The 20,293-nt window shown below is 51.8% G+C and overlaps 1 protein-coding gene across 2 annotated transcripts in view; it reads right to left on the bottom strand.

Moving 5' to 3' along the window:
- Positions 1-20,293, bottom strand: part of JPH3 (junctophilin 3) — a 92,580-nt gene that overhangs the window by 47,964 nt on the left and 24,323 nt on the right. For both annotated transcript variants that reach the window (XM_025203113.1, XM_006022766.3), the window contains exon 2: positions 17,265-18,042. In XM_025203113.1, the coding sequence (XP_025058898.1) occupies positions 17,265-18,042 (778 nt within the window). The remainder of the gene's footprint in view (positions 1-17,264; positions 18,043-20,293) is intronic.

Genomic DNA, 20,293 nt, shown 5'->3' with positions numbered 1-20,293 from the left:
CAGGATGCTTGGTCCTTCGTGCCTTAGAAGGAGGTGGCAGAAACCTCAATGCAGGAGTCACCGCACACTGAACGGGGCGAAACACTAAAAATATAGGAGTCCGTTAGCCTTCCCTGGCCTTCAGCTGAAAATAAACCCCACCCCGAACAATGCAGGAAGTCAACCCGCGCGAGCCCTCCTGGCTTTCAGATCTGCAAATCCACTGGGACGGGGTGAAGGGGACTGGTGTTAACGAGCGACGCTTGTCTGTATAACAATCCCTGGAAGGGAGCAGCTCAATGTTTTCACCTAGAGGATGTGGGGGAAAAAAGTCCCTGCCTGGATTGTGACTCGTAATAATCCGTCTGCTTCTCTCTGGGCAGGACGCAGACCCGGGGGGTACAAAGGCAGGTGGCTGCGAGGCTATTATTGGCAGAAAGAAGGTGGGTGGGGGATTGAGGGCGGGGAGCAGTGCAGCAGGGAGGGAAACACGCCAGAAAAAGAGACAAGGGAAAGGCAGAGGAAAGAAGTTGCCCTGGATTTCCAAGGATGGGAAGGCAGCCTGAGACAATCCCCCTTGCTTCCCATACCCTAGAGATCCCAGCGCTCTTTATCAGCTGCCCAGGAATCACTGCACCATCACCAAAATGCAGCCACCTCTGCAGGGTGACTTAGCAGCGCACAACAACGCTACACGGCAGTTGAGAGCAGACCCCCTGTCCTGCCCCTGGGTGAAATAGCAGGGGGATGAAGGGTGTTAGGATACAAATACCCCACTGGAGCTGGGCCAGAGCCCTGCAGCTACCGCTCCTAAGCTTATGCAAACTGCCCCGGATGGGATTTTTATGCATATGAGACATCCAGCTTCCGTTTTGTGTCTTGTTCACTACAGGCCCTTTCTCCTGCCCTGCGGCATAGACGGCAGAAAGAGGACGGGGGGACCCAGAGGCATTGCCACCATTTCCCAGCTGCCTGAAATCCACAGCAGTGGGTGTGGGAGGTTCTCTCTCACTCCCGTAGCCCACAAAGAAAAGGCAACTCTGCAGTCTCTGCTCTTTTGCATAGGAAAAGCAGCAGCGGCAGTGCAGATCTGGGTATTCTTAGGAGGAACCTGGGCTGCAAGACTGTACCTTCGAGGGTCCAGCAGAGCCCAAGAACTGCACTGTGATGCAGGCTGACCTTGCTCCTATTGATGTCAGCGGTCAGTGTCTTACAGATACAAACAGAAACCATCTGTCATGCAGGGTCGGGATCCCAAAATGCTCTCAAGAGAGCCAGGTAATGCGCACACAGAAATAACATGGAGTCTTGGCAATGGGACAAAAGATCTGAGAGTGAATAAGGCAGAGAGAGAAAGACAGGCGGTTCCAGGAGCTGCAGAGAAGGCGCTTGTACACAGCACGGCACAAGTCTGTTGTCTCGTGTCTCTGAGAGGGAGGTCATGGGCTTGGCACCCTGTCTGGGTACCCCTGCCCTGGTGTGCCCAGCCTCTAAAATAGTTGTCAAAATCTGGAGGGCAGCCTGGGGCCGTAGGGGAAAAGCTACCCATACGGCATGGGCAGAGGTGATGCTTGTTCTAGGCAAGGGGCTGCATACCTAATGGGGGGCGTGGAACAGGAGCTGGTGCCGTTGGTGCTGAAAGCAGAATGAGACATATTTGGGAGTGAAAGGAGACTGCTGTCACAGAGACCTGCTGCCTTCCCCTCCTCCTTAGCATGGGAGCCAAGAGCCCCCTTGAAAACATGTCTCCAAGCAGCTGCTAGCAGGTCTGTGTGATGAGAAGGAGCATTCTTGCCCTTAAGAAAAAAGATAACTACCCCTAGAGATGCACTGCTCCACTGGGAGAATAAAGCTCATAGGATGGGAACATCTGTGCTATAGATATGATCTGTACCCTCAATGGGTCAAATTCATCCCCAGTGCAAGCTCACTGAAGTCAGTGGAGTTACACCGGGGTGTATTTGCTGCAGCAGGCTGGAAATTATTGTGGGTCTGATGCCTTTGCTGTCCTGCAGAGCCGTTCGGTCGCTCCGCTGTCGGGATGCCCTGCTTAACGGGGGAAATCCAGCCTGGAGCAGGAGGCTGCAGATGCTGATGGGGAGGATCAGTTCTGCAACGGAGCCAGTCCACAGCAGCCCGGCAGTGGTGTTAGCTCAATACCTGCTGTAAGCCTGTAACAGGCTTAGACTAGAAATCAGGCAGAGGATCTGGGCTGGGCTAGACTGCAGTGTCTCGAGCAGGCAAAAGGAGTAGGTGAGGGAGAAGAGGAGGGCAAGGAAGAGACATCTCTCCCGAGCAGCTTACTTTGCAGGAGAGAGTATTACATTTCCCTCTAAGCTGGCAGTGCAAGCCCGCAGGCTGCCCAGCTCCTCGAGTTGTTTCCTCCCTTGAACATGGTAGGCGCCAGGAGTGAATCACGCGCAGATTCTTCCCGTCTCCCTACCATGCAATGCCATTTCTGCCTGTTTCCATCTGGCCCCACTGTCAAGAAGGCAGCAGCATCAGGGACATAATGTTCAGCGTCAGGCTGTTCCTTCCCCATCCAGGCCCTGCCCACACACCCCTGTCTCTGCTCGCCACGCCTGTACCCGCTCCACCTTCACAACAATGCGCCGGCGCTGCCGACTGTGCCTGCCTTACCCCTCTGCTGTTTCCCCGAAGGTGAAGATGGCACTTGTGCTGTGCATCAGTGTCAGGCCTATGGAGGCATCAGTGGTGCCTTGTGGCCTCCTCAGAGCTCACACGCTGCAACAGGGATGTCACACCAGTGCCTGTGTGCGGGGATACTGGTGCCCACTCGCAGTGTCTGTGTAATGGGGCATCTCCCTTCCCCATTACTAGAAGGCAGAAAGGGGGTTAGGGGTGCCTGGGCATATATTCCCACTCATGAGACATGCCTATAATACACGTACATCCCATATATTGTATATTATAGGTATATACATATATGTGTGTGTGTGTGTACCTATAATACACAATATTATACCTATAATACATAATATTGGGTATTATAGGTATAATACTGTATATTATAGGTATATACATACATATATATACATACATGGGATACATACATATATATGTATGTACCTACATATGTATATGTATATATGTATGTATGTATGTATGTATGTATGTATATATATACCGATACATCCTATATATATGTATATACCCATACATCCTGTATACTGTGTATTATACATACATACATACATACATATATGTCTACCTATAATGCACAATATATGGGATGTATGGGTATATATATATATATGCATATACCTATAATGCACAATATTAAACCTATAATACCTATATATACACACACACACACACACACACACACACCCCCATACATCCTATATATATGTATATACCCATACATCCTGTATATTGTGTATTATACATACATACATACATATATGTATACCTATAATGCACAATATATGGGATGTATGGTTATATTTGGTATGTATGGGTATGGTATATATATATATACCAAAAATGCACAATATTATACCTATAATACGCAATATATGGGATGTATGTGTATTATAGGTATATGTCTCATGCAAGGGAATATACGCCCAGGCACCCCTTACCCATATATAGGCATATACAATATTGTCTATTATAAGTATATACCTATAATATTGTGTATTATAGGTATATAATATAATATATTGTATAATTGTATAATGTATACATATACCTATAATACACATACCTCCTCTCCGCTCACTCCCATGATCCATTGTGATCAGTTTGTCCCTTCCCCTGGTGGTGTTTTTTTGCCTGTTTTTTTTGTTGTACATTATTTATTCTCCTGTTACTGACACTTGGTTGTGCTGCTGGAGTTAACTAAGAGGCGGAGGAGCCTGAAACAAGATGGTCACCACATCCAGGTGCAGGCAGTCCCCGATGGTTGGGAAGTAGAGGAGTCAGGTGACCCGAAGCACCTTTATAAACCCAAGCCGCAGGCCTGAGGCAGTCCGGACATAGGAGCCATAGGAGGAAGGAGCTCCTCATGGAAAGGCGAAGAGTCTGAACTCCAGGCTGGGAATCTGGATGAAGAGCAGCAGCTGGAGTGAAGCAGACTGGAGGTTTGATTCTGCAGCAGGAACCAGATAGTTTGCAGTAATATTGATGGATCTACTCTTAAATGGTTGGAGGAGTTGACTTTCTGAAGTCATATGCAAGAAAGAGAGAGAGAACCAGATAAGCTCCAGACCCTTTTCTATCTTTATTTGAGGCTTGCAGAGCACCGTCCCACGGCAAGGCAAGCCCTGGGCAGGCCATTTTTGTTTGGAGCCAAGCAGGTTTTGGTGATTTTTTTGTTCCTGTTGATCCCAGTTGTGGCTGTAGGGGAGGCAGAAACCACAGAAAGGGGTGCTTGGCAGTCACCCTGAATTTCAAATATGATTGAGAAGACATAAAATAGGGACTGGGGATAAGTTCTGAGCTCTGCCAGAGACTGAGAGGTGGTGGCAGGATATAGGGCGATGGGTCCTCAATCCTGAAGGCATGCCCTGCTGAGTCCAAAGCTTGTGGCCCTAAATAGTGGGCTCTGAGCTAGAGGACACAGCTACAATAAAAGTGGGATGAGCAGAGGAGGATCTGGCTCAGACCAGGGTCCAACTCCCAAAGGTCTCCTTACCCATAGGCAGCCTTCCCTGTCGGCTTGCTCCATCAAGACATGGCAGGAAAGAGCAACAAGGGGAAGAGCTGTAGGGGACAAGGGGAGCTAGCAGGAAGCGACCTCTAAAGTTGGGTATGCCATGTCAACCCCCATGGGCGCCATACAGTTGCCTGTATATTCTTATGTATGAGACATAAACCTATAATACACATATATCATATGCACAATCATGTAGCAATGCAAAGATGGCCAGAGAGTTAAAAGGGCACTGTTGACAAAAGACATGTTAGCATCAAAAAGAAGCTAGCCAGCTACATGCCACACAGACACACCAGCCTACAGGCCGCCAACGGGGGCTTGGACTAATTGAATGGGATCTTACTCACTGGTCTCCCAATTATTACTTGGTGAGCCAGGGATGCTGCAAATGATCAAACAAATGATCCTGATACACCGAGGTGATGCGTTCGGAGCGTTTTAAGTTCCAGTTGCACTCCGCGGCTGAGACGCTTTGCACCGTGGAACATGCCAATTCAGGGTTTTTGCTGTAGCAAGATGAGAAGACTATAAAGGAAAGAAAGGAAGGGAAAAGAAGGAAAGGAAGAGAACCCCAACCTCCCAGGAAAAAGGGAATAATTGTTTAAACAGCCGTGTTAAACAAGCTGGAAGGCCTTCACTTCCTGTGGGGGGGGTTCAAACCACAAATCCACATTTGCTAGAAAAAACCCTGGTGAATTTTGCACTCAATTAATTTCTGAGCCTATCAGATGTCCTGTGCTATGCACCCCTCTCTTAATTCCTACATGCTGAGGAGGTGGAATCAGACTCTGCCTTCAGGCAGACCGGCAGGAGCATCGGGCGAAAGGGCCGCTGGCCGGAGAGGGAGCTCCGCAGAAGCAATTCTGTATTTTTGGGAGGCAGAGTGGGCCAGAGGGAAGGCTGGTTCTCTGCAGGGAGTGGCAGCCAGCACTGTGCTGCTCTGCTCGGTCTAGTTCCCATCACCGTGCTGTCTGGGCTTTTCAGCCAAGAGTCCGTATAGACGAACGACATGCTCAAGGTCATGTCTGAGCAGGACGTTAACAACTTTGCAGGGCAGGGAGAAGATGCAGAGCTGCCGGCAAGGGAGAGAAGAAGCCAGCAATTGCTAAACGTGCCAGGGCTCCATGCAGGGCCCCGCAATCCAGCGGGTCCCACGCCGTCCCTCGAGCACCCGAGAGCAGAGGTGGAAGCGCTGCCCGTACAGCGAGTCAGAAGGCGCCTGTGTTATCCAGCCTGACAGCTACATGGCTTGATATAAAGAAGGAGAGGAAGAACAGCTGATCCTAATCACATCCGACTGCGGTATCTTCTGACCCCTGTCAGTATGAGGGAGGCTGTGCAGGAGGAGGCGGGGAGGAGGCCGAGGTGCGGGAGCGAGACAGCACCAAAGAAACGTGCATTGCCCCTGACCTGACAAGTAACATGGGGATCGGGGCTGGAGGGAGGATGCTCTTCTTGCAGCAAATGCAGACTGCTCTGGATGGAGCAGGGCAGGGAAGGGGGGATGTCATGGGGAAGGGAATCTTCCTCCCTGCTCTCACTGGGCCTGAGTCTTCCTCTCCAAGTACCCTGCTTCCCGCTGCACTCAATCCTCCAGCCTCCCCAACCTGCCGCTGCCAAAATCCCGTTCCTCCCTTGCCAGCTCCTTTCCCAGGTGCATTCACCCGTGCATATTTAGGCTGCATTTTTCAGGTTTGCTTTCACAACCTTGCAGGATCCAGTTGCTGCTTGCCAGATCAGACTCTCACCAGCCCCGTCTAGCCCCTACCCTGGTTTTCCCCATTATTTTTTTTTGAAAAAATAAATAAATAAATAAAAAATAAATAAAAAAAAAATATATATAATATATATATATCCACCTCCAACACTGCCAAGCGGCCCCTGTGGTTCACTTGGCAGCTCAAAGCACACTAAAAATCCGCTACACAGATCACACCACGTATCCGCGTGCCCACACACCCATCTCCGTACCTGCGCCCCCATCTACTGCCCTCTGCCCCCGTACCCCCATCCACTGCCTAGCGCTCCACAGAAGCAGAACAGACTTTCCATGAGGATTCAAAGGCGACCAGGGCCAGGCTGTGCTGGGCTGGTGGGATCTCCTGGATCTTCAGGATGGGGCCTTTCATGTCAGAGGCTTTCATTGGGGGAGATGATCAGAGGCTGTAGATACATCAAGCTGCTTGCAAAAATTGAAAGGACTCAGGACCACTGATGCCCTCACATGCTGGGCCTGCTGGACGCTGGATGAGATGAGAAGGGACTTCTAGATGGGTTTGGCACCCCAAGCCCTGTAGCCTCTGGCTATGAGATGGTCTCTGATGACTCAAAAAACTCTGATTTTGGACCAAGACGAATAATGCAGGTGCCCTTAAAATGAAAGCCATAGACTGACTCCTGCAGAGGGGGAAGCAGCAAGGGATTCGAGACACAAATAGAGACGGGATGAGCATCAGGTATATCCGGACCACAGCGGTGCTACCAGTGCTGAGGATCCTCTCCCTCCCCCGTGTCCTGCTCCCAAGGAGAGCTGTCCATGCGTACAAAGCCAACCTCTTACGCTGCCTCTCCTTCTCCAGCTCACAAGCGAAGGACACAACTGCTGCCTGAATTATGAATGGGTGCTGAAGCTCACCGCCTTCTTCCTCCCGTTCTGCTTTAGCTAATAGCCACGCTCTCTATTTAAAATAGGTCAGCGCAGGGCATGGCTCACTGGTGTTACTCCTCCCAAGTTGAACTTTCACGCTCAGTCGGGCTCCAGCATCGCATGTAACCACGACCCGGTTCTGCTTCAACCTGGCAGTCGCTCGTGCCCTTCGAATTGGCTCTGCATGTGGGCTGCATCCACTTTGGCTGAGGGATGCCTGTTGGCCTCAACTAGGCTCTTGCACTTTGCTGCTTAATTGTGCTAGGTTTTCTCCCTGGCCTTCTTGCTTCCTACTGCATGCAGGAGGGAATGCCATGGCTATGGCACACAAGTCGCTGCCATGTCGAACCGTTCATTTGCTCTTCACCGTCAGCTTCCTTGCTTCGTGTTTGGGTTTCTGCAAACTCCCCTCTCTGACGCTGAATGCCACCAAGCTCGTTTGCAGTCCGATTCCTCCACTGAGACTGCTGACCTTAATTACATTTTGCTCACTATTTCTACTGTCTCCGTTGTAATTGCTTCTTGAATCAGCTCCTGTGCATTATTTAGGACTAACCCTAATCCGAGAGGATCGTCTCCTTTTGGGCGCTCAGGCTGAACAGTTATTGAAGGTGTTGAGCGATCCCTTCCCCCGAATGTGACAACCAGACAGTTAATATGCTGCTCTTGGGACTTCCCGTGACCACCTACTTAAGGCCAGGACGTAGAGACCCTGAGCAGAGACAGCAAGAGCAAAGCAATTTTGCTCGGCCTGCAAGACGGATGGTCAAGGAGATGTACAGGGTCTGTCTTTTCCAGCGTCCCCGGGGCTCAAAGACTTCCCATTCATTACAGTCAAGTCCTGTCTCTTCCCAGCCACGAGGGATACTGCATGACCCAGATGTAATTTTTTTTTTTGCTTGAGACCATTGCTACACTTAACCAGCTGAAATGTGAATGAAGTATCCCATAATGCAAACGGAGGGACCCTCTAGGCACCACCGAAATGCATTCTGAGTAGGTTTGGAACGGTTCCAGCTGCATTTTTTTTTCAATGAAATCCAATAGATAATAGTGTTCATTTTGAAATGTATAAACCCTGAATCCCTGGTCTGTTATTCGTTTGACTTCATTCTGCATGGCATGTGACAGATGTAATGGAAAGCACAATGAGAATCATATTGAATTTTAAATTGCATTTAAAAGTTAGCAAAGCATTATTCCAAATTTGTATTTATTCAAAGTGTAACTTAAACACGTACCTCAGATAAACTTCCTTCCCACTCTTGCAAGTAGCTCCTTACTGTGTTAAAACCAAAAGGACTTTTATGTCTTATTTATGCTGCATATTTTGAGGGGTTGTTTTGGGGGTTTTTTTTGGATGTGTCGCACTTTGGACAACGATATTAAGTGGAGCAATTTTCTTTTTTTGCTTACAGTTTGTTCCTAACACTTTCTGGATCCTAGCACTGCAGCATCATGCAGATGCTGCAGCGGATGGCTTATTACTTTAAAAATACCGTGATTTTGTAAAAAGACCTAATTCCATGAAAACATTTCCAAACGATCGTGCGTTTGGTAAACCCTTGTTGCTGTCTAACTCTAAATTTGGCGGGCCTGCCCTGCACTGAGATATCACTTTCAAGATTTTAGATGCTGAGAATCGCACCAGATTAAGATATGAAAATCAGACACGGCTAGACTCTCCGCTGATGACAACTGGCATAACTCAAGGTACTTCGTGGCCGCGTCTACATGAGATGCGGACTGTGCCGTAGCTCGTTACTACTGCCAAGTGGCATCAAATGGCAGGAGTAGTAATGAGCCACGGCGCAGCCAGCGTCACCTGAAAGCCGCTCGGTGCCACAACTGTGCGGTAACTCCGATTACGGCACAGCCATTTGGTACTTGTTTTACACAAACGAAATGACTGCGCAGTCACGCCTGCACAGTCAGCATCTCGGCCCCTTGCAGCTACATCAGATTTTATGGGGATGGGAATTTAGCTTGTAATATTTAAAAGGAGACGTATGGTCCCTCTCTGTTATAGAAAGTAATACCTGCTTTCAGGATCAAGGAATGCAAAGTCTGCAGACTGAGAAGGCTGTTATTATTGTTAATACAAAAATACGCTTGTCTTTTGCTCTAATTGGTGGCTATAAACCTTTCTGCCCTGACCGGCAACTGTCATTATAGCTCTCGTTAATAAGCCTAAAGCGAACAAACCATCCCCTTAGCTTCTTCATCCTCCCCGTTCTGCTCAGCATCTACCCCCTCCTCCTTTTCCCCTAAGGATGGTATGGACAAGGCTCCCCGTCTTCCACACGAGCGGTTCCTCTTCATGGATGTCAGAGGCTGTCGGCGAGGGAGAAGCTGGCGAGGTGGACACGTTTTGTTTGCTCGCTGTAAGGGACCAGCCAAGAGCGCAGTGACAGGGCCACAGGGGACACGAGGACTGCCGCCAACAGTGAACGGAGATGTCCCTTGAGCTCAACGGACCCGTTTTTCAGAGGGAAGGTCCCTGGGCTATATGCCTGCACGCATCCACGAGTTTAATATCTTCAGCAAAGCAACAGAGAGCGCAGAGGCAGCTTCTGCCATCACCTTCTGGACTGGCCTTGAGCTTTCCTGTCCCCACATTGGCTCTCCGCACCCTCCCAATCTCCCCGGCTGCAATGCCTGGGCCGCGCTCTTCCACGCTGCTGAGACATGAAATCGTGCCCTGCCGCAAAGCCTTTGGGGGCAGAATCGTCTTGCCCATTTCTCAACATGCGAACAGCTTCTTCGCCGTGCCTTCACCAAAGCTATCAGGACTCGTGGTAGAGGTGATCTCTTTTAGTAGACCAACTAGATTTTTGCAAAACAAAACAAAAAAAGTCTTTCATTGCAAGCTTTTGGGCGCACCCCCTTCATCGGGCATCGGAGAAAAGACTGTAAAAGTTCTCCTGGGTAGAAATGCAAGTTCATTGCAGCTGTCTCACTAGCCTCTCCCCATGTTACAGCTCCCCCCGCTTCAAGTAAGCAGCCCTGCCTCTGCTCTGCTTTCCCGAGAGACAGGCCTGTCCCGGGCAGACCCGTCACGATTCAGTCCTCTCCGCACGGAGGTGTCCGAGGCCATAATTTAGAAGGGCTCACACAGCAAGTCCAGTCGGTGCCACGCGCTCCCCTCCAAGGCTATTTATACCTCGGGTTAATCAAAGCAGCTTCTGACTTTGATCGTCTTAGGATCATCTAGTTCCCCGGCCAGATTCTCAGCCGATGCAAATCGACATAGCTTCGGTGACCGTCGTGGATCTGGACTCGTTTGCACCAGCTGAGGAACTGGCCCTCAGATGGGAGAGAGCACAAAGTCTTCCACCCTAAACCCTGCCGTTTTGTCTGAAGCAAGTAAGAGTTTTGCTCAAACAACGACTGGTCACGCGCTATCCGATTTGGCCCTTGATTCATCCATTTCCAGGCCAAAGTGTAAGCAGCTGATGCAGCAAAAGCACCGATTCTAGAAACGCACTTCACTTATGGCTGCTGACTGAGAGGTAATATTCAGCGCACCCTATTTAAGAGTCAGTCTGTCTTCTTCGCATACAGCCAGGCAGGCACACGCTGCAGAACAAGAATCAATAAAGGGCTTTTCAATAGACCAGCAGCCTTCACACACTGGAGGCAATGTTTGCAAGATAAAAAGAGCATAGCTCTGAATCCCGAGCGTGACCATCCTCTCTTTCTTTCTTCCGAGCCTATTCAAGAGCTGGGTAGATAAAAGCCAAGTGGGAACAGCGTCGGGAGCAGGCCTGGAAAATGCAGAGGTCAGGCTACCCAGAGTGTCTTTTCTAGCTTTGCAAGCTCGCTGCAAAGGCAGGCAGGGGAGAGAAGCGATATCAGAGGAAAAATATGCAATTTTTAAAATGTTGGCTGATTATTTTAAAAATTCAACTCTGGTTGAGCACCCTGCATGCAGCTGCCTTGTTTTCTTAACTCTTTTAAAAACCGTAAAGGTTTCTCGTTACTCTGCTCCTTTCCCGATGGACAGGAGGCTCCTTGGAGCGAGCCCCGGATCACACAGCCGGGCACCTCCTCCCGCTCAGCGCGTGCATTTGCTTGCTGCCTGTTTCCTTCCCATTTCAGCTCCACCGTCCTACTCCCAGAGCCGGGGAGAGGACACGCATTATCAGCTGGTCCACGAGGCTGCCTGTACACAAAACGCTGTCAAACACGCAAAGTAAAGGAGAACTAGAGCAAAGATTTCGGTTACAGCAATCCTAGGCGTTAAGTGTAACGAGTATGGGTGCACCATTTTCAGAGTTGAAAATGATTTTCAAATTGACGATGTCCCTGGAAACATCTAAAAGATATACAGCAACCGGCAGGCGCGGATCCCGGCAGGCCTCGCAAACCCGAGAACGGGACTGATTATACAAACAGCAGCAGGTACGTGGCTCTCTTGACCCGTGGCTGAAATGCAGCCGTCTGCGGGAGGAAAGGCATCGGCAGTTTAACAATGCATGACAATGCCACACCAAACCCGGGGACAGTATGGAGAGAAGAGGCAGGTTATTTTTTAAAAGCTTCAACGACCATGTGAGCCAACACCGGCTTGAAAGCATCCTTGGATGCAAATATGCTCGCCGAGCGGGCCTGGGAGGCTCATTCACACCACAGAGAAGGGATCCAACCAAGTGTATTTCTTTGAGGAAGGTTTGAAGTGTCACTTTAAATATGAATGATTGGCATTTACAATGAGATCCAGTTATTGTTGGAAGGCACCTGCATTTTTTTTCCCCCTAACCCATCTCTCCCTGCAAAACCTATTTATTTCATCCCCATTCAGAAAATGGAGAGGAAACTCCAGGCTGTGACAAACGCTCTCCTTGCTGCGGCCTGAAGGCTCCACGTGGTAATATTAAGGACCATTGAATCAACCTTTTCTTCCTCTTTTTCCTTTGGTCAGGAGTGAGTTCTGAGTCATCAGGCTCCCAGGCAGATTTGGGGAGCCAGCTACATAGCTCCTGCACATCTGTCATGCACATCTGTACAGGCATCAAGCTAGCCATCTGCAAGGAGAGAAGAGTTGAATTTGTCTCTGGATCACGGTGTGTGGAGCAAAGCATCGGGGCACACCTCTTCCCACCCCGCACGGCAGCCTGGCATGGGGTCAAAGATTGGGCACAGACCGAGAAAGGGGGTGCTGTTGCACTGAAGGGAACTTCCCAAGGGATGGAGCACGGTGCATTTGAGCAAGGCGACGGATTAGGCCATTTGCCCGGGGAAGCATATCAACACGCACTGCTGAAGCCGATGCAGTTACCGGAGGATTTATATTTGCAGTTTACATTTGAAAGAAAGGTCGCAGGAAACCAGAACACCTGTGGAGATTGGAGGTCAGGATCAGGGAGCAGCACCAGCAAGGCTAGGAGACCGGGGCTGCAGGTCAGGATGGAGGGGCACCATCGCAGGAGCGTGCAGAGCCGCGGATGGAAATAGCAGGGGGTGACGAGGGTCAGGAACGAGGGGCTGCGGACGATGTGCGAGGAGGGACCCATTGGAGTAGCAATGGCACCGCCAGGCTGAATGAAGGAGCTGGAAAAGCAAGGGTAGCACGGGGCTGGTTTGGGTAGGCGGGCCTGAATCACACCAGGGCACCAACTGCTCCTCTCTGGCTCTCCTCCTCACCCCCACTCCGAGCTAAAATTCACCCCTGCAAGGACAGAAAGAAGCACGAAAGCCTTAACGAAGAGTGAGGGTTGCCTTAAACCTGACCCGCAGTCAAACTCTCTGAGGCTCAGGAGGAGCGTGCGTCCTCTGGACCCGACAACGGTCTCCTCCGCAAATTCGCCGGGGCCAAAGCTAGGCAAGTCAGTTCTGTCTGTCTTGCACAAGTCAGTGTGTGTGCAAATCACTTCTGCACACTTCCCGTGTGGCCTCAAACAAGCCCACTTCACCTCTGGGCCTCAGTTCTCCCTGGTAAAATGGGTACAATAATCCTTCCTTCCTCTTCTCCTCTGTTGTCTGCCTAAACTGTGCATCTCTAGAGAAGGGGTTGACTCTAACTCTGTGTGTGTACAGCGTCTAGCATGATATGGGGCGGGGGGGAGCACATTTCTATATGCTGCTGCAATGCAACCATACGCTAGAATTTGGCTCCAAGCATTTTAGCAAGAGAAGCAGGGAGAGCGGGTACCTAATCCCCCTGCTCAAGGACTCCCTGGGCTTTTTGGTGGCAAGGTACTAGGGATATGAAAAGAAACTGGCTAATTCATGGAAAGCTGCAAGGAAGAGAAGAACGTCCTCCTCTAGCCCTGGGCTGGATAGCGGGGGCGTCCGGGGAGCGGGAGGCAGGTAGGCCGGGGTGAGATTTCCCCTGCCACACAATTGCTGGCCCGCCACCTCCGTAATCCAGCAGCCTGTCAGGTGGGTGGCTCTGCCGTTCCACCGCGCCGGGATGAATGGGTTTTCCCTGGATTGACAGTTCCCTTCTCGCTCCCGATAAAAGACCCACAGGCAGCGGAGAGAGAGCGCGCTGACTGCAGCGATGCTACACGAAGCGTCAGGCCCACGCAGCTCCTGTACCTGCGATGCCAGCACCGTTGCCACCCAGGTGAGTCATGCCGGGGGAAACAGGCTGAGAGAGGGTGGGCTAGAAAGTGGGTCACAATGAGGACTCCTTGCTGCTGAGATGGAAACAGTCCTGCCCACTGAATCGTTTCAAGCAGCGTCCTGACCGGGGCAGGTCTACAGGAGACCCTGCACCTAATCATGCAGCCAAGCTGGAGCCTAGTGTTAGATACTCCAAAGCAAGCTCAGAGAGACCCACATGCACAGACAGGCCCAGAAAGAAAATATAATATAATTAAACCCAAACGGAGTCTTTCCCTCGAGCTGCTCCACAATCAGCAAGGGCCCACCCCAGGTAGGGCATGCAGGAGCTCATGGGGTACATAAACCCCCTGCCCTGAGAGATAGAGAGAGGGCCTCCAGCAGGGAAAAGCCTCCCCCAGGGCAGCAGCGGCCAGTGGGGATTTTCCTGCCCTTCCTTTTAAATCTCATTTCTCCCAGGCAGGCAGGACTACAAGCTCCAGACCAGCAAAAGAGGACACCGCTTATAGAAAGCCCTGCTACTTAGCATTTGGGGCATGCTCCCCCGCAGAAAGCAGCTGTGCAAAGGTTAGCACCGCAGTGTCGCCTTGGTGGCAGCATCTTATCACAAGTGACACCACCAGCAAACAGGTAGACGGAGGAAACCAGACACCACGCCACGGTATCGACAGCGAGGAGCGCATCACACACTCAGTGAACAGAGACCGAGCAGCCAGAGCTCCTGCTTGCACTAGGAGGAGTGTAACAGGGGGCTCACCCTGGTATGGGGGGGATGGACCACAGGACAGAGCCACAGGGCTGGGTCCCTTTAAGCCAAGGTGAGGATCTTTAGAGCCAGAAAGGGTGACGAGAGGCAGCTGGAGACAAGCTGCAGACCCAGCCCTCCTGGAGACTGCGTGCTGGTAACGAGGACCTCCTGTGCCGGCTGCACCGGGTGGGATCAAGTGAATGGAAGAGGCCCAGAAACATAAAAACCGGTCTCTGGCTGCCAGCAAGGAAGGAAGACAAGCCAGGCAGGGGAAAGAGGACTGATCACCCTCAAAAGGGAGAGGGGAGTTACCCCTGGAGCAGGCCATCAGTGCCCCGGGTCATGCAGGGAATGGACCTGAAGACATGGGGATCTCGGTGGCGGTAAGCTGCATGGTTTTTTTTTCCCCTTTGTTATCCTTATGAGCCCAAGGAGGGCAAAACTTTATGTGTGGGATGTTGCTGGCAGCCCAAAGTGGCAAGACAGTTCGTTAAAAATCTCTGTTGATGACGAGAGGTGGAGGCCGCACGGCAGAGCGCTGATATGAGACTCGGCAGTAATTAACCCTAAAGTTCACACCACCCCCGCTTCTCTGGGGTGAAGCAACCTCTCCAAGTTATTTAACACCAAGGTGTGGGTGGCAAGTGGGAGAGGGGGGCGTGCAGGGCCAGCTGTGGGTTGCACCCCAGCGGTGCCCCCATAACGGGCAGGTTGGCAGTGCAGCCTGCTCAAAGGGATTTGCTTGAGCCAGGAAACCATGCATCCCACGCAATGCCCAGTTCCTTGACAATCGGGGCTGCAGCCCCTGTTCTGCATCAGATGCAACGCTGCAGAACGGCGTTAGGATGTGTGCGGTGATACCGCTCCATTACGTGCTGATGCCGGCTCAGCATCAAGCGAATCTGATGTTGTGCCATGTGGAGCCGTGCCACCAGTGCTACCTGCGACACCTGTAGCTATCCCCACTGTTGCTTTGGCTGCTAACACTAACGCAGAGTGAGTTTGGCTTTCTTCATGTGACACCCATGGCACGTTTTCCAAAGTCAAGCACATCTGTTGAGTGTGTGCGGTGTGTGGCTGAGCTGCCCTGGCTTTGATCTTTCACCCCAGGACAGAGCTGGCTTCCAGCAAGAACCAGACGCTCTGTGAGGCTGATATAAACAGTTCTCATCTTGGCCAAGACAGGGTGGACTAGGATAATGCTCTACACTTGTATAAGGCAGTGACATTTGTGACATTTGTTCTCTGCCATCATTTTATTGCCCTGAAAAGATCACCTGGGGATAACTTGGGGGTTACAGTGGCCAATAAGTGAATATAAGCCGGCAGTGTGCCCTGGGTGCCAAGAAGGCTAAGGGTATCCTGGGCTGCACTGGTAGGAGCATTGCCAATAGATCGAGGGAAGTGATTTTTCCCCTCTATTCAGCACTGGTGAAGCCACATCTGGAGTCCTGTGTCCAGTTTTGGGCCCCGCAGTACAGAAAGGATGTGGACACATTGGAGAGAGTCCAGTGGAGGGCAATGAAATAGTTGGGGGGCTGGTGAGGGGAGGCTGAGGGACCTGGGATTATTTAGTCTGGAAAAGAGAAGACGGAGGGGGGTTGAATAGTAGCCTTCGACCACTTGCAAGGTGTAACAAAGAGGATGGAGCTGGGCTGGTCTCAGTGGGGGCAGATGACAGAAGGAGCAATGGGCTCAAGCTGCACCAAGGGGAGTTGAGGTTGGATATTAGGAAAAACTTTCTCCCAAGGAGGGTAGTAAAGCACTGGAACGGGTTACCCAGAGAGCCAGTGGGATCTCCATCCTTGGAGGTTTTTAAGCCCTGGCTAGACAAAGCCTTGGCTGGGGTGATGTAGTTGGGCTGGTCCTGCTTTGGACTAGATGTGACCTCCTGCGGTCCTTTCAACCCTCATTTTCTATGATTCTTCCTGACCAGAGCTTGGAAATAAATAAAGTTGAGACTGTCCCAGAAGCATCCACCCCTAATTTAATGAAACCCAGCCTGTGCTGGGACAGTGGACGTGTTATATTGCCAGGTGGCCAATGAAACCGTACTCCATTCCCTCAACCATACCTGTCCAGATTTGCAGTCCCACCGCAACACGGCCCCCCGTTTTGTGCAGACCCTTCCATGCATGGGCATGCCATCACACAAGTGTCAGAGCAGCCCGGATGACCGAACCGGTCACCAAAGCAGGGGACGTGAGTCAAGTGAGGTGCCCCTGTGCAAAACAGGGCAAATTTGCACTGGAAGCTGCAGGCTGAGAGCCCAAGTCGGCCGAGCTCTGAAGCAAAGACTTCCTCATGAAGGTTGCCGGTGCCTGGACTGCAGGACCGAACCCTTTCGGCGTGAATGGCGGGCAACTGGTAGCAAAGTAGTGTTGCTGGGCACAGCCTCAGCAACCCCCCTGGCTCAGCGGTGAGGGATGACCTGACTGGCTGTTTTAGGTCTGGCCAGGCAGTCATCTTGTGCTTGCATTTGAAAGCCCAGCCCAGGACTTCACTCATTCAGCAACTGAAGAAACAACGGGGCCCAGAAGCCTCAGTTTAAAAACACAGGACACTTGTCAGACCGGCTTCTCCTCAAACCCCAGTCCCCTTCCGCCACCTCCGTGTCGGTGGCCAGGAGCTCGCCTTACCTGGACGCCGCGATCTCCGCTTTCTGCTTGGCGATGGTGGCCGCCCTCTCCGCTGCCTCGACGGCCCGGTCGACCTTCTCGCGGATCTTGCTGGCCCGCAGCGGGATGAGGTTCTTCCGCTTGCCGCTGACCAGGACGTTCTGCTTGTACTTCCCTTCCTCCTTGGTGCCATCCGGGAAGGTCATGCAGCCGTAGCCGTGGCGCTTGTTGTTGGCCCACTCCCCCTCGTACTTCAGCCCGTCCGAGCGCTGGCTGACCCCGAAGCCCGACCGCTTGTCGTTCTTCCACTCGCCCACGTAGATCTCGGTGGTGGTGGCATCGATGTCGTCCTCGATGACGGACAGCTCTGCCTCACCTTCTCCCAAGCTGATGGTGGAGTTGATGTCGCTGGCAGTGGAGCTGACGGTGCTCATGCCCGCCTCGCTGCGGAAGGAGCTCTGCTTGCTCCGCTGGCTGGCCAGGGAGCTCTTGGACTCAGACTTGCGCAGCTTGAGCCCGCTTAGCAGGGACCGCCGGAAGATGCCCTTCTTCTTGCTCTTGAGGATCTCGGCGTCGCTGTGGGCCATGAGGACAAAGCCGCCCCTGGAGACGGCGGGGCTGCCAGCCACCGCGGGCGAGGCATCGGGGTGCAGCGCCGTGCCGTTGGTGTGCTCGCTGCGCAGCGAGTTAATGGACGTCCTCAGGGGCGACCTGATAACCGCAGCCATGCCATAGGGAACGCTCTGCCGGACACCGTAGCCTTGGCGCATCCCGCCGACCCACTGGCCCTGGTATGTCCCTGTGAACAGAGACCAAGAGAGAACAGAGAGCTTGATTTACAGAGTACCCTGGGGGGTTAGGGGGTCACATGCAGGAGCACAGCAATCACCGAGCTACTTATTAGGGGGGAGCCAGCGGGGCTGGAGCAACACATCCAGATCCATGCTTCTGCAACCCCAAGAAGCACGTTCAGGACAAGCCCATCTCCACGGGCAGCCAGCACAGTGAGGAGGGAAGAGGACGAGAGACCTCCATAAAGTTTTCGGGATGCATTTCAGCCGCAGCCCGGAAACAACAGACGCTGGCTTGGGCACGTGGGGCCATCTTTTGCCATTTTTTAACACTATCCATGCAAAGGGAAGCAAGTGAGGAGTTGGAGAAGGGGAATTATTATCTGAGAGGAGGCTAAAATCCCCTCGTTTTGGTAGCCTAGTTCCACAGGGATCAAAGCTGGGCGATGCATAATAATGCACTTATTTATATACACAGTGCCTTTCATTCAGAGAGCAGCAGAAGGAAGCAGCCATAGAGAAATACAGGCCACATGTACGCAGATGCATTTGGTTGTTAAGAGTCCGGGATGTGTCCTCATCTGAACTCCTGTATTTACATGGGCATTTACCACCGTTCCTTAACTAGTAGGCAGAAGTCTGTATCAGGGCTTGCCTTAATTGTAGCTGTAAATGTACATGCAAGCTCGAGGGCCTCGGGGGTTTAAACTTATGCGTTGGGAGTAACTAATCTTGCCAGAAAACACAAGACGTGGTTGACTGGCAGTCCCCAAAAAGGCACAATACCTGTATTGTGTATTCAAGCTTCCAATAATCCACCCTCCAAGGAAGTGCTGTGCTGGTGCTCTCCTTATGCCCCGAACTATTGGGATCAACTTGCTTTGCAGTTTCATCCTCATCACTTGAACTGCAGATTTTGTTCTTTGAATGGCTTAGTCCCTTTTTGGACCCAACCCTTCAAAGCTGGCTGTGTGACACTTCTGGACAAGTGTCACACGAGTGCCTGTGTGACACTTACGGACAAGAGTGCAAGCCCCTGGCCTGGCCAGCACTGGAGTGGTAAGGTGTGTAAGGCGGGAGCACAGTTTTGCTAAGAAGCCATCCACTTTCTCTGAGAGCCAGATTTGGAGACAGGGAAATCCTGGGGTGTCCTTTAGTCCCTCCTCTGGAGTTGACACAGATCTGTTCCCTATCATGCATTTTCTTTAAGGAAATAACTAATATCTAATAGCAAGGATTTCTGCAGCATTTCACCCCCTATAGTTGCAAAAGGGAGGCTAAGGCACATGGATATTGGGGCTTATCTTCCCCTCTGCAGTGCCCAGCTGCCCTTTGTACCCCCACTGAAAGTTTCTGATGGAAGATGGGCATTTTCAGAGCTGGGACCTGCTTGGGCCCAGCTGCCTTGGTGGAAGGGGAAAGGGCCCACATTTGATCTGAGAGCATGGCTGCCCAGAGAGCTTTTACAGAAGGATCTGCCAGGACTTACAGACTGATCCAGTATTAGTCATGCCAGAGGCACAGTTAAGCCAAGAGGCAAATGCTAAGGTGGTCCAGAAGCAGCTCCTTGCCGTCTGTGCACCTGGAAAACAGCCTGCCCGGAAAGCCCCCGGGAGCCGCGGCTCCAAGCAGAGACGGCGAAAGAGGCAGGCAGGCAGACGGGATTTACCGAGGGTTTATAGGATTAACATAGGGAAGGTTAGGATTATGGTGGGGGCATGGAAAGGTTTTAGGGCTCTCCTAGTGGGGCTTGGGGGGGCAGGGAGAGGAAGTCACTGGGGGTCCAAAGAGGGAGCCGGCAGGATGGGTCTGCACACGAGGCAGCTCAGAGAAGGATGCAGCAGGCCCTGGTTTGTCTGGCTAAATTACACTCTCCCGGGCAAGTAGAGAGCGGGCAGTGCCCTCTGGCCATGTGCCCTCCATCCCTTCGTGCCGCTTAGGCTAGGGGCTGGGAGCTGGGCCAACTCAGGACCATGCTGGTCTCTCTATACCAATGGGGAAAGGTCCCCGAGATGGGAAGGATTCGTGGAGCCTGCTTTCTGCCCTTTTCTGGCTGCTTTAAGCCACCAGAGGAGCAGAGGGACCTCAGCAGGGGAGAGACTGGCCTGTTGGTATCAGGCTGTGGGGGCTGTGGCAGAAATGCCCCGTCGGTGCCCCTCTCCAGAGATCTGTCTCAGCCGGCCTGAGAGGCTGCTGTTGAATCCCTCACAGCGGGGATCTCCCACCTTGTCTGCAGACAAAAGCCTGGCGCCTGGGAGG

This window comes from Alligator sinensis, unplaced genomic scaffold, assembly GCF_000455745.1.
Source record: "Alligator sinensis unplaced genomic scaffold, ASM45574v1 scaffold228_1, whole genome shotgun sequence".
NCBI lineage: Eukaryota > Metazoa > Chordata > Crocodylia > Alligatoridae > Alligator > Alligator sinensis.
This window is presented reverse-complemented; position numbering and strand designations above follow the sequence as displayed.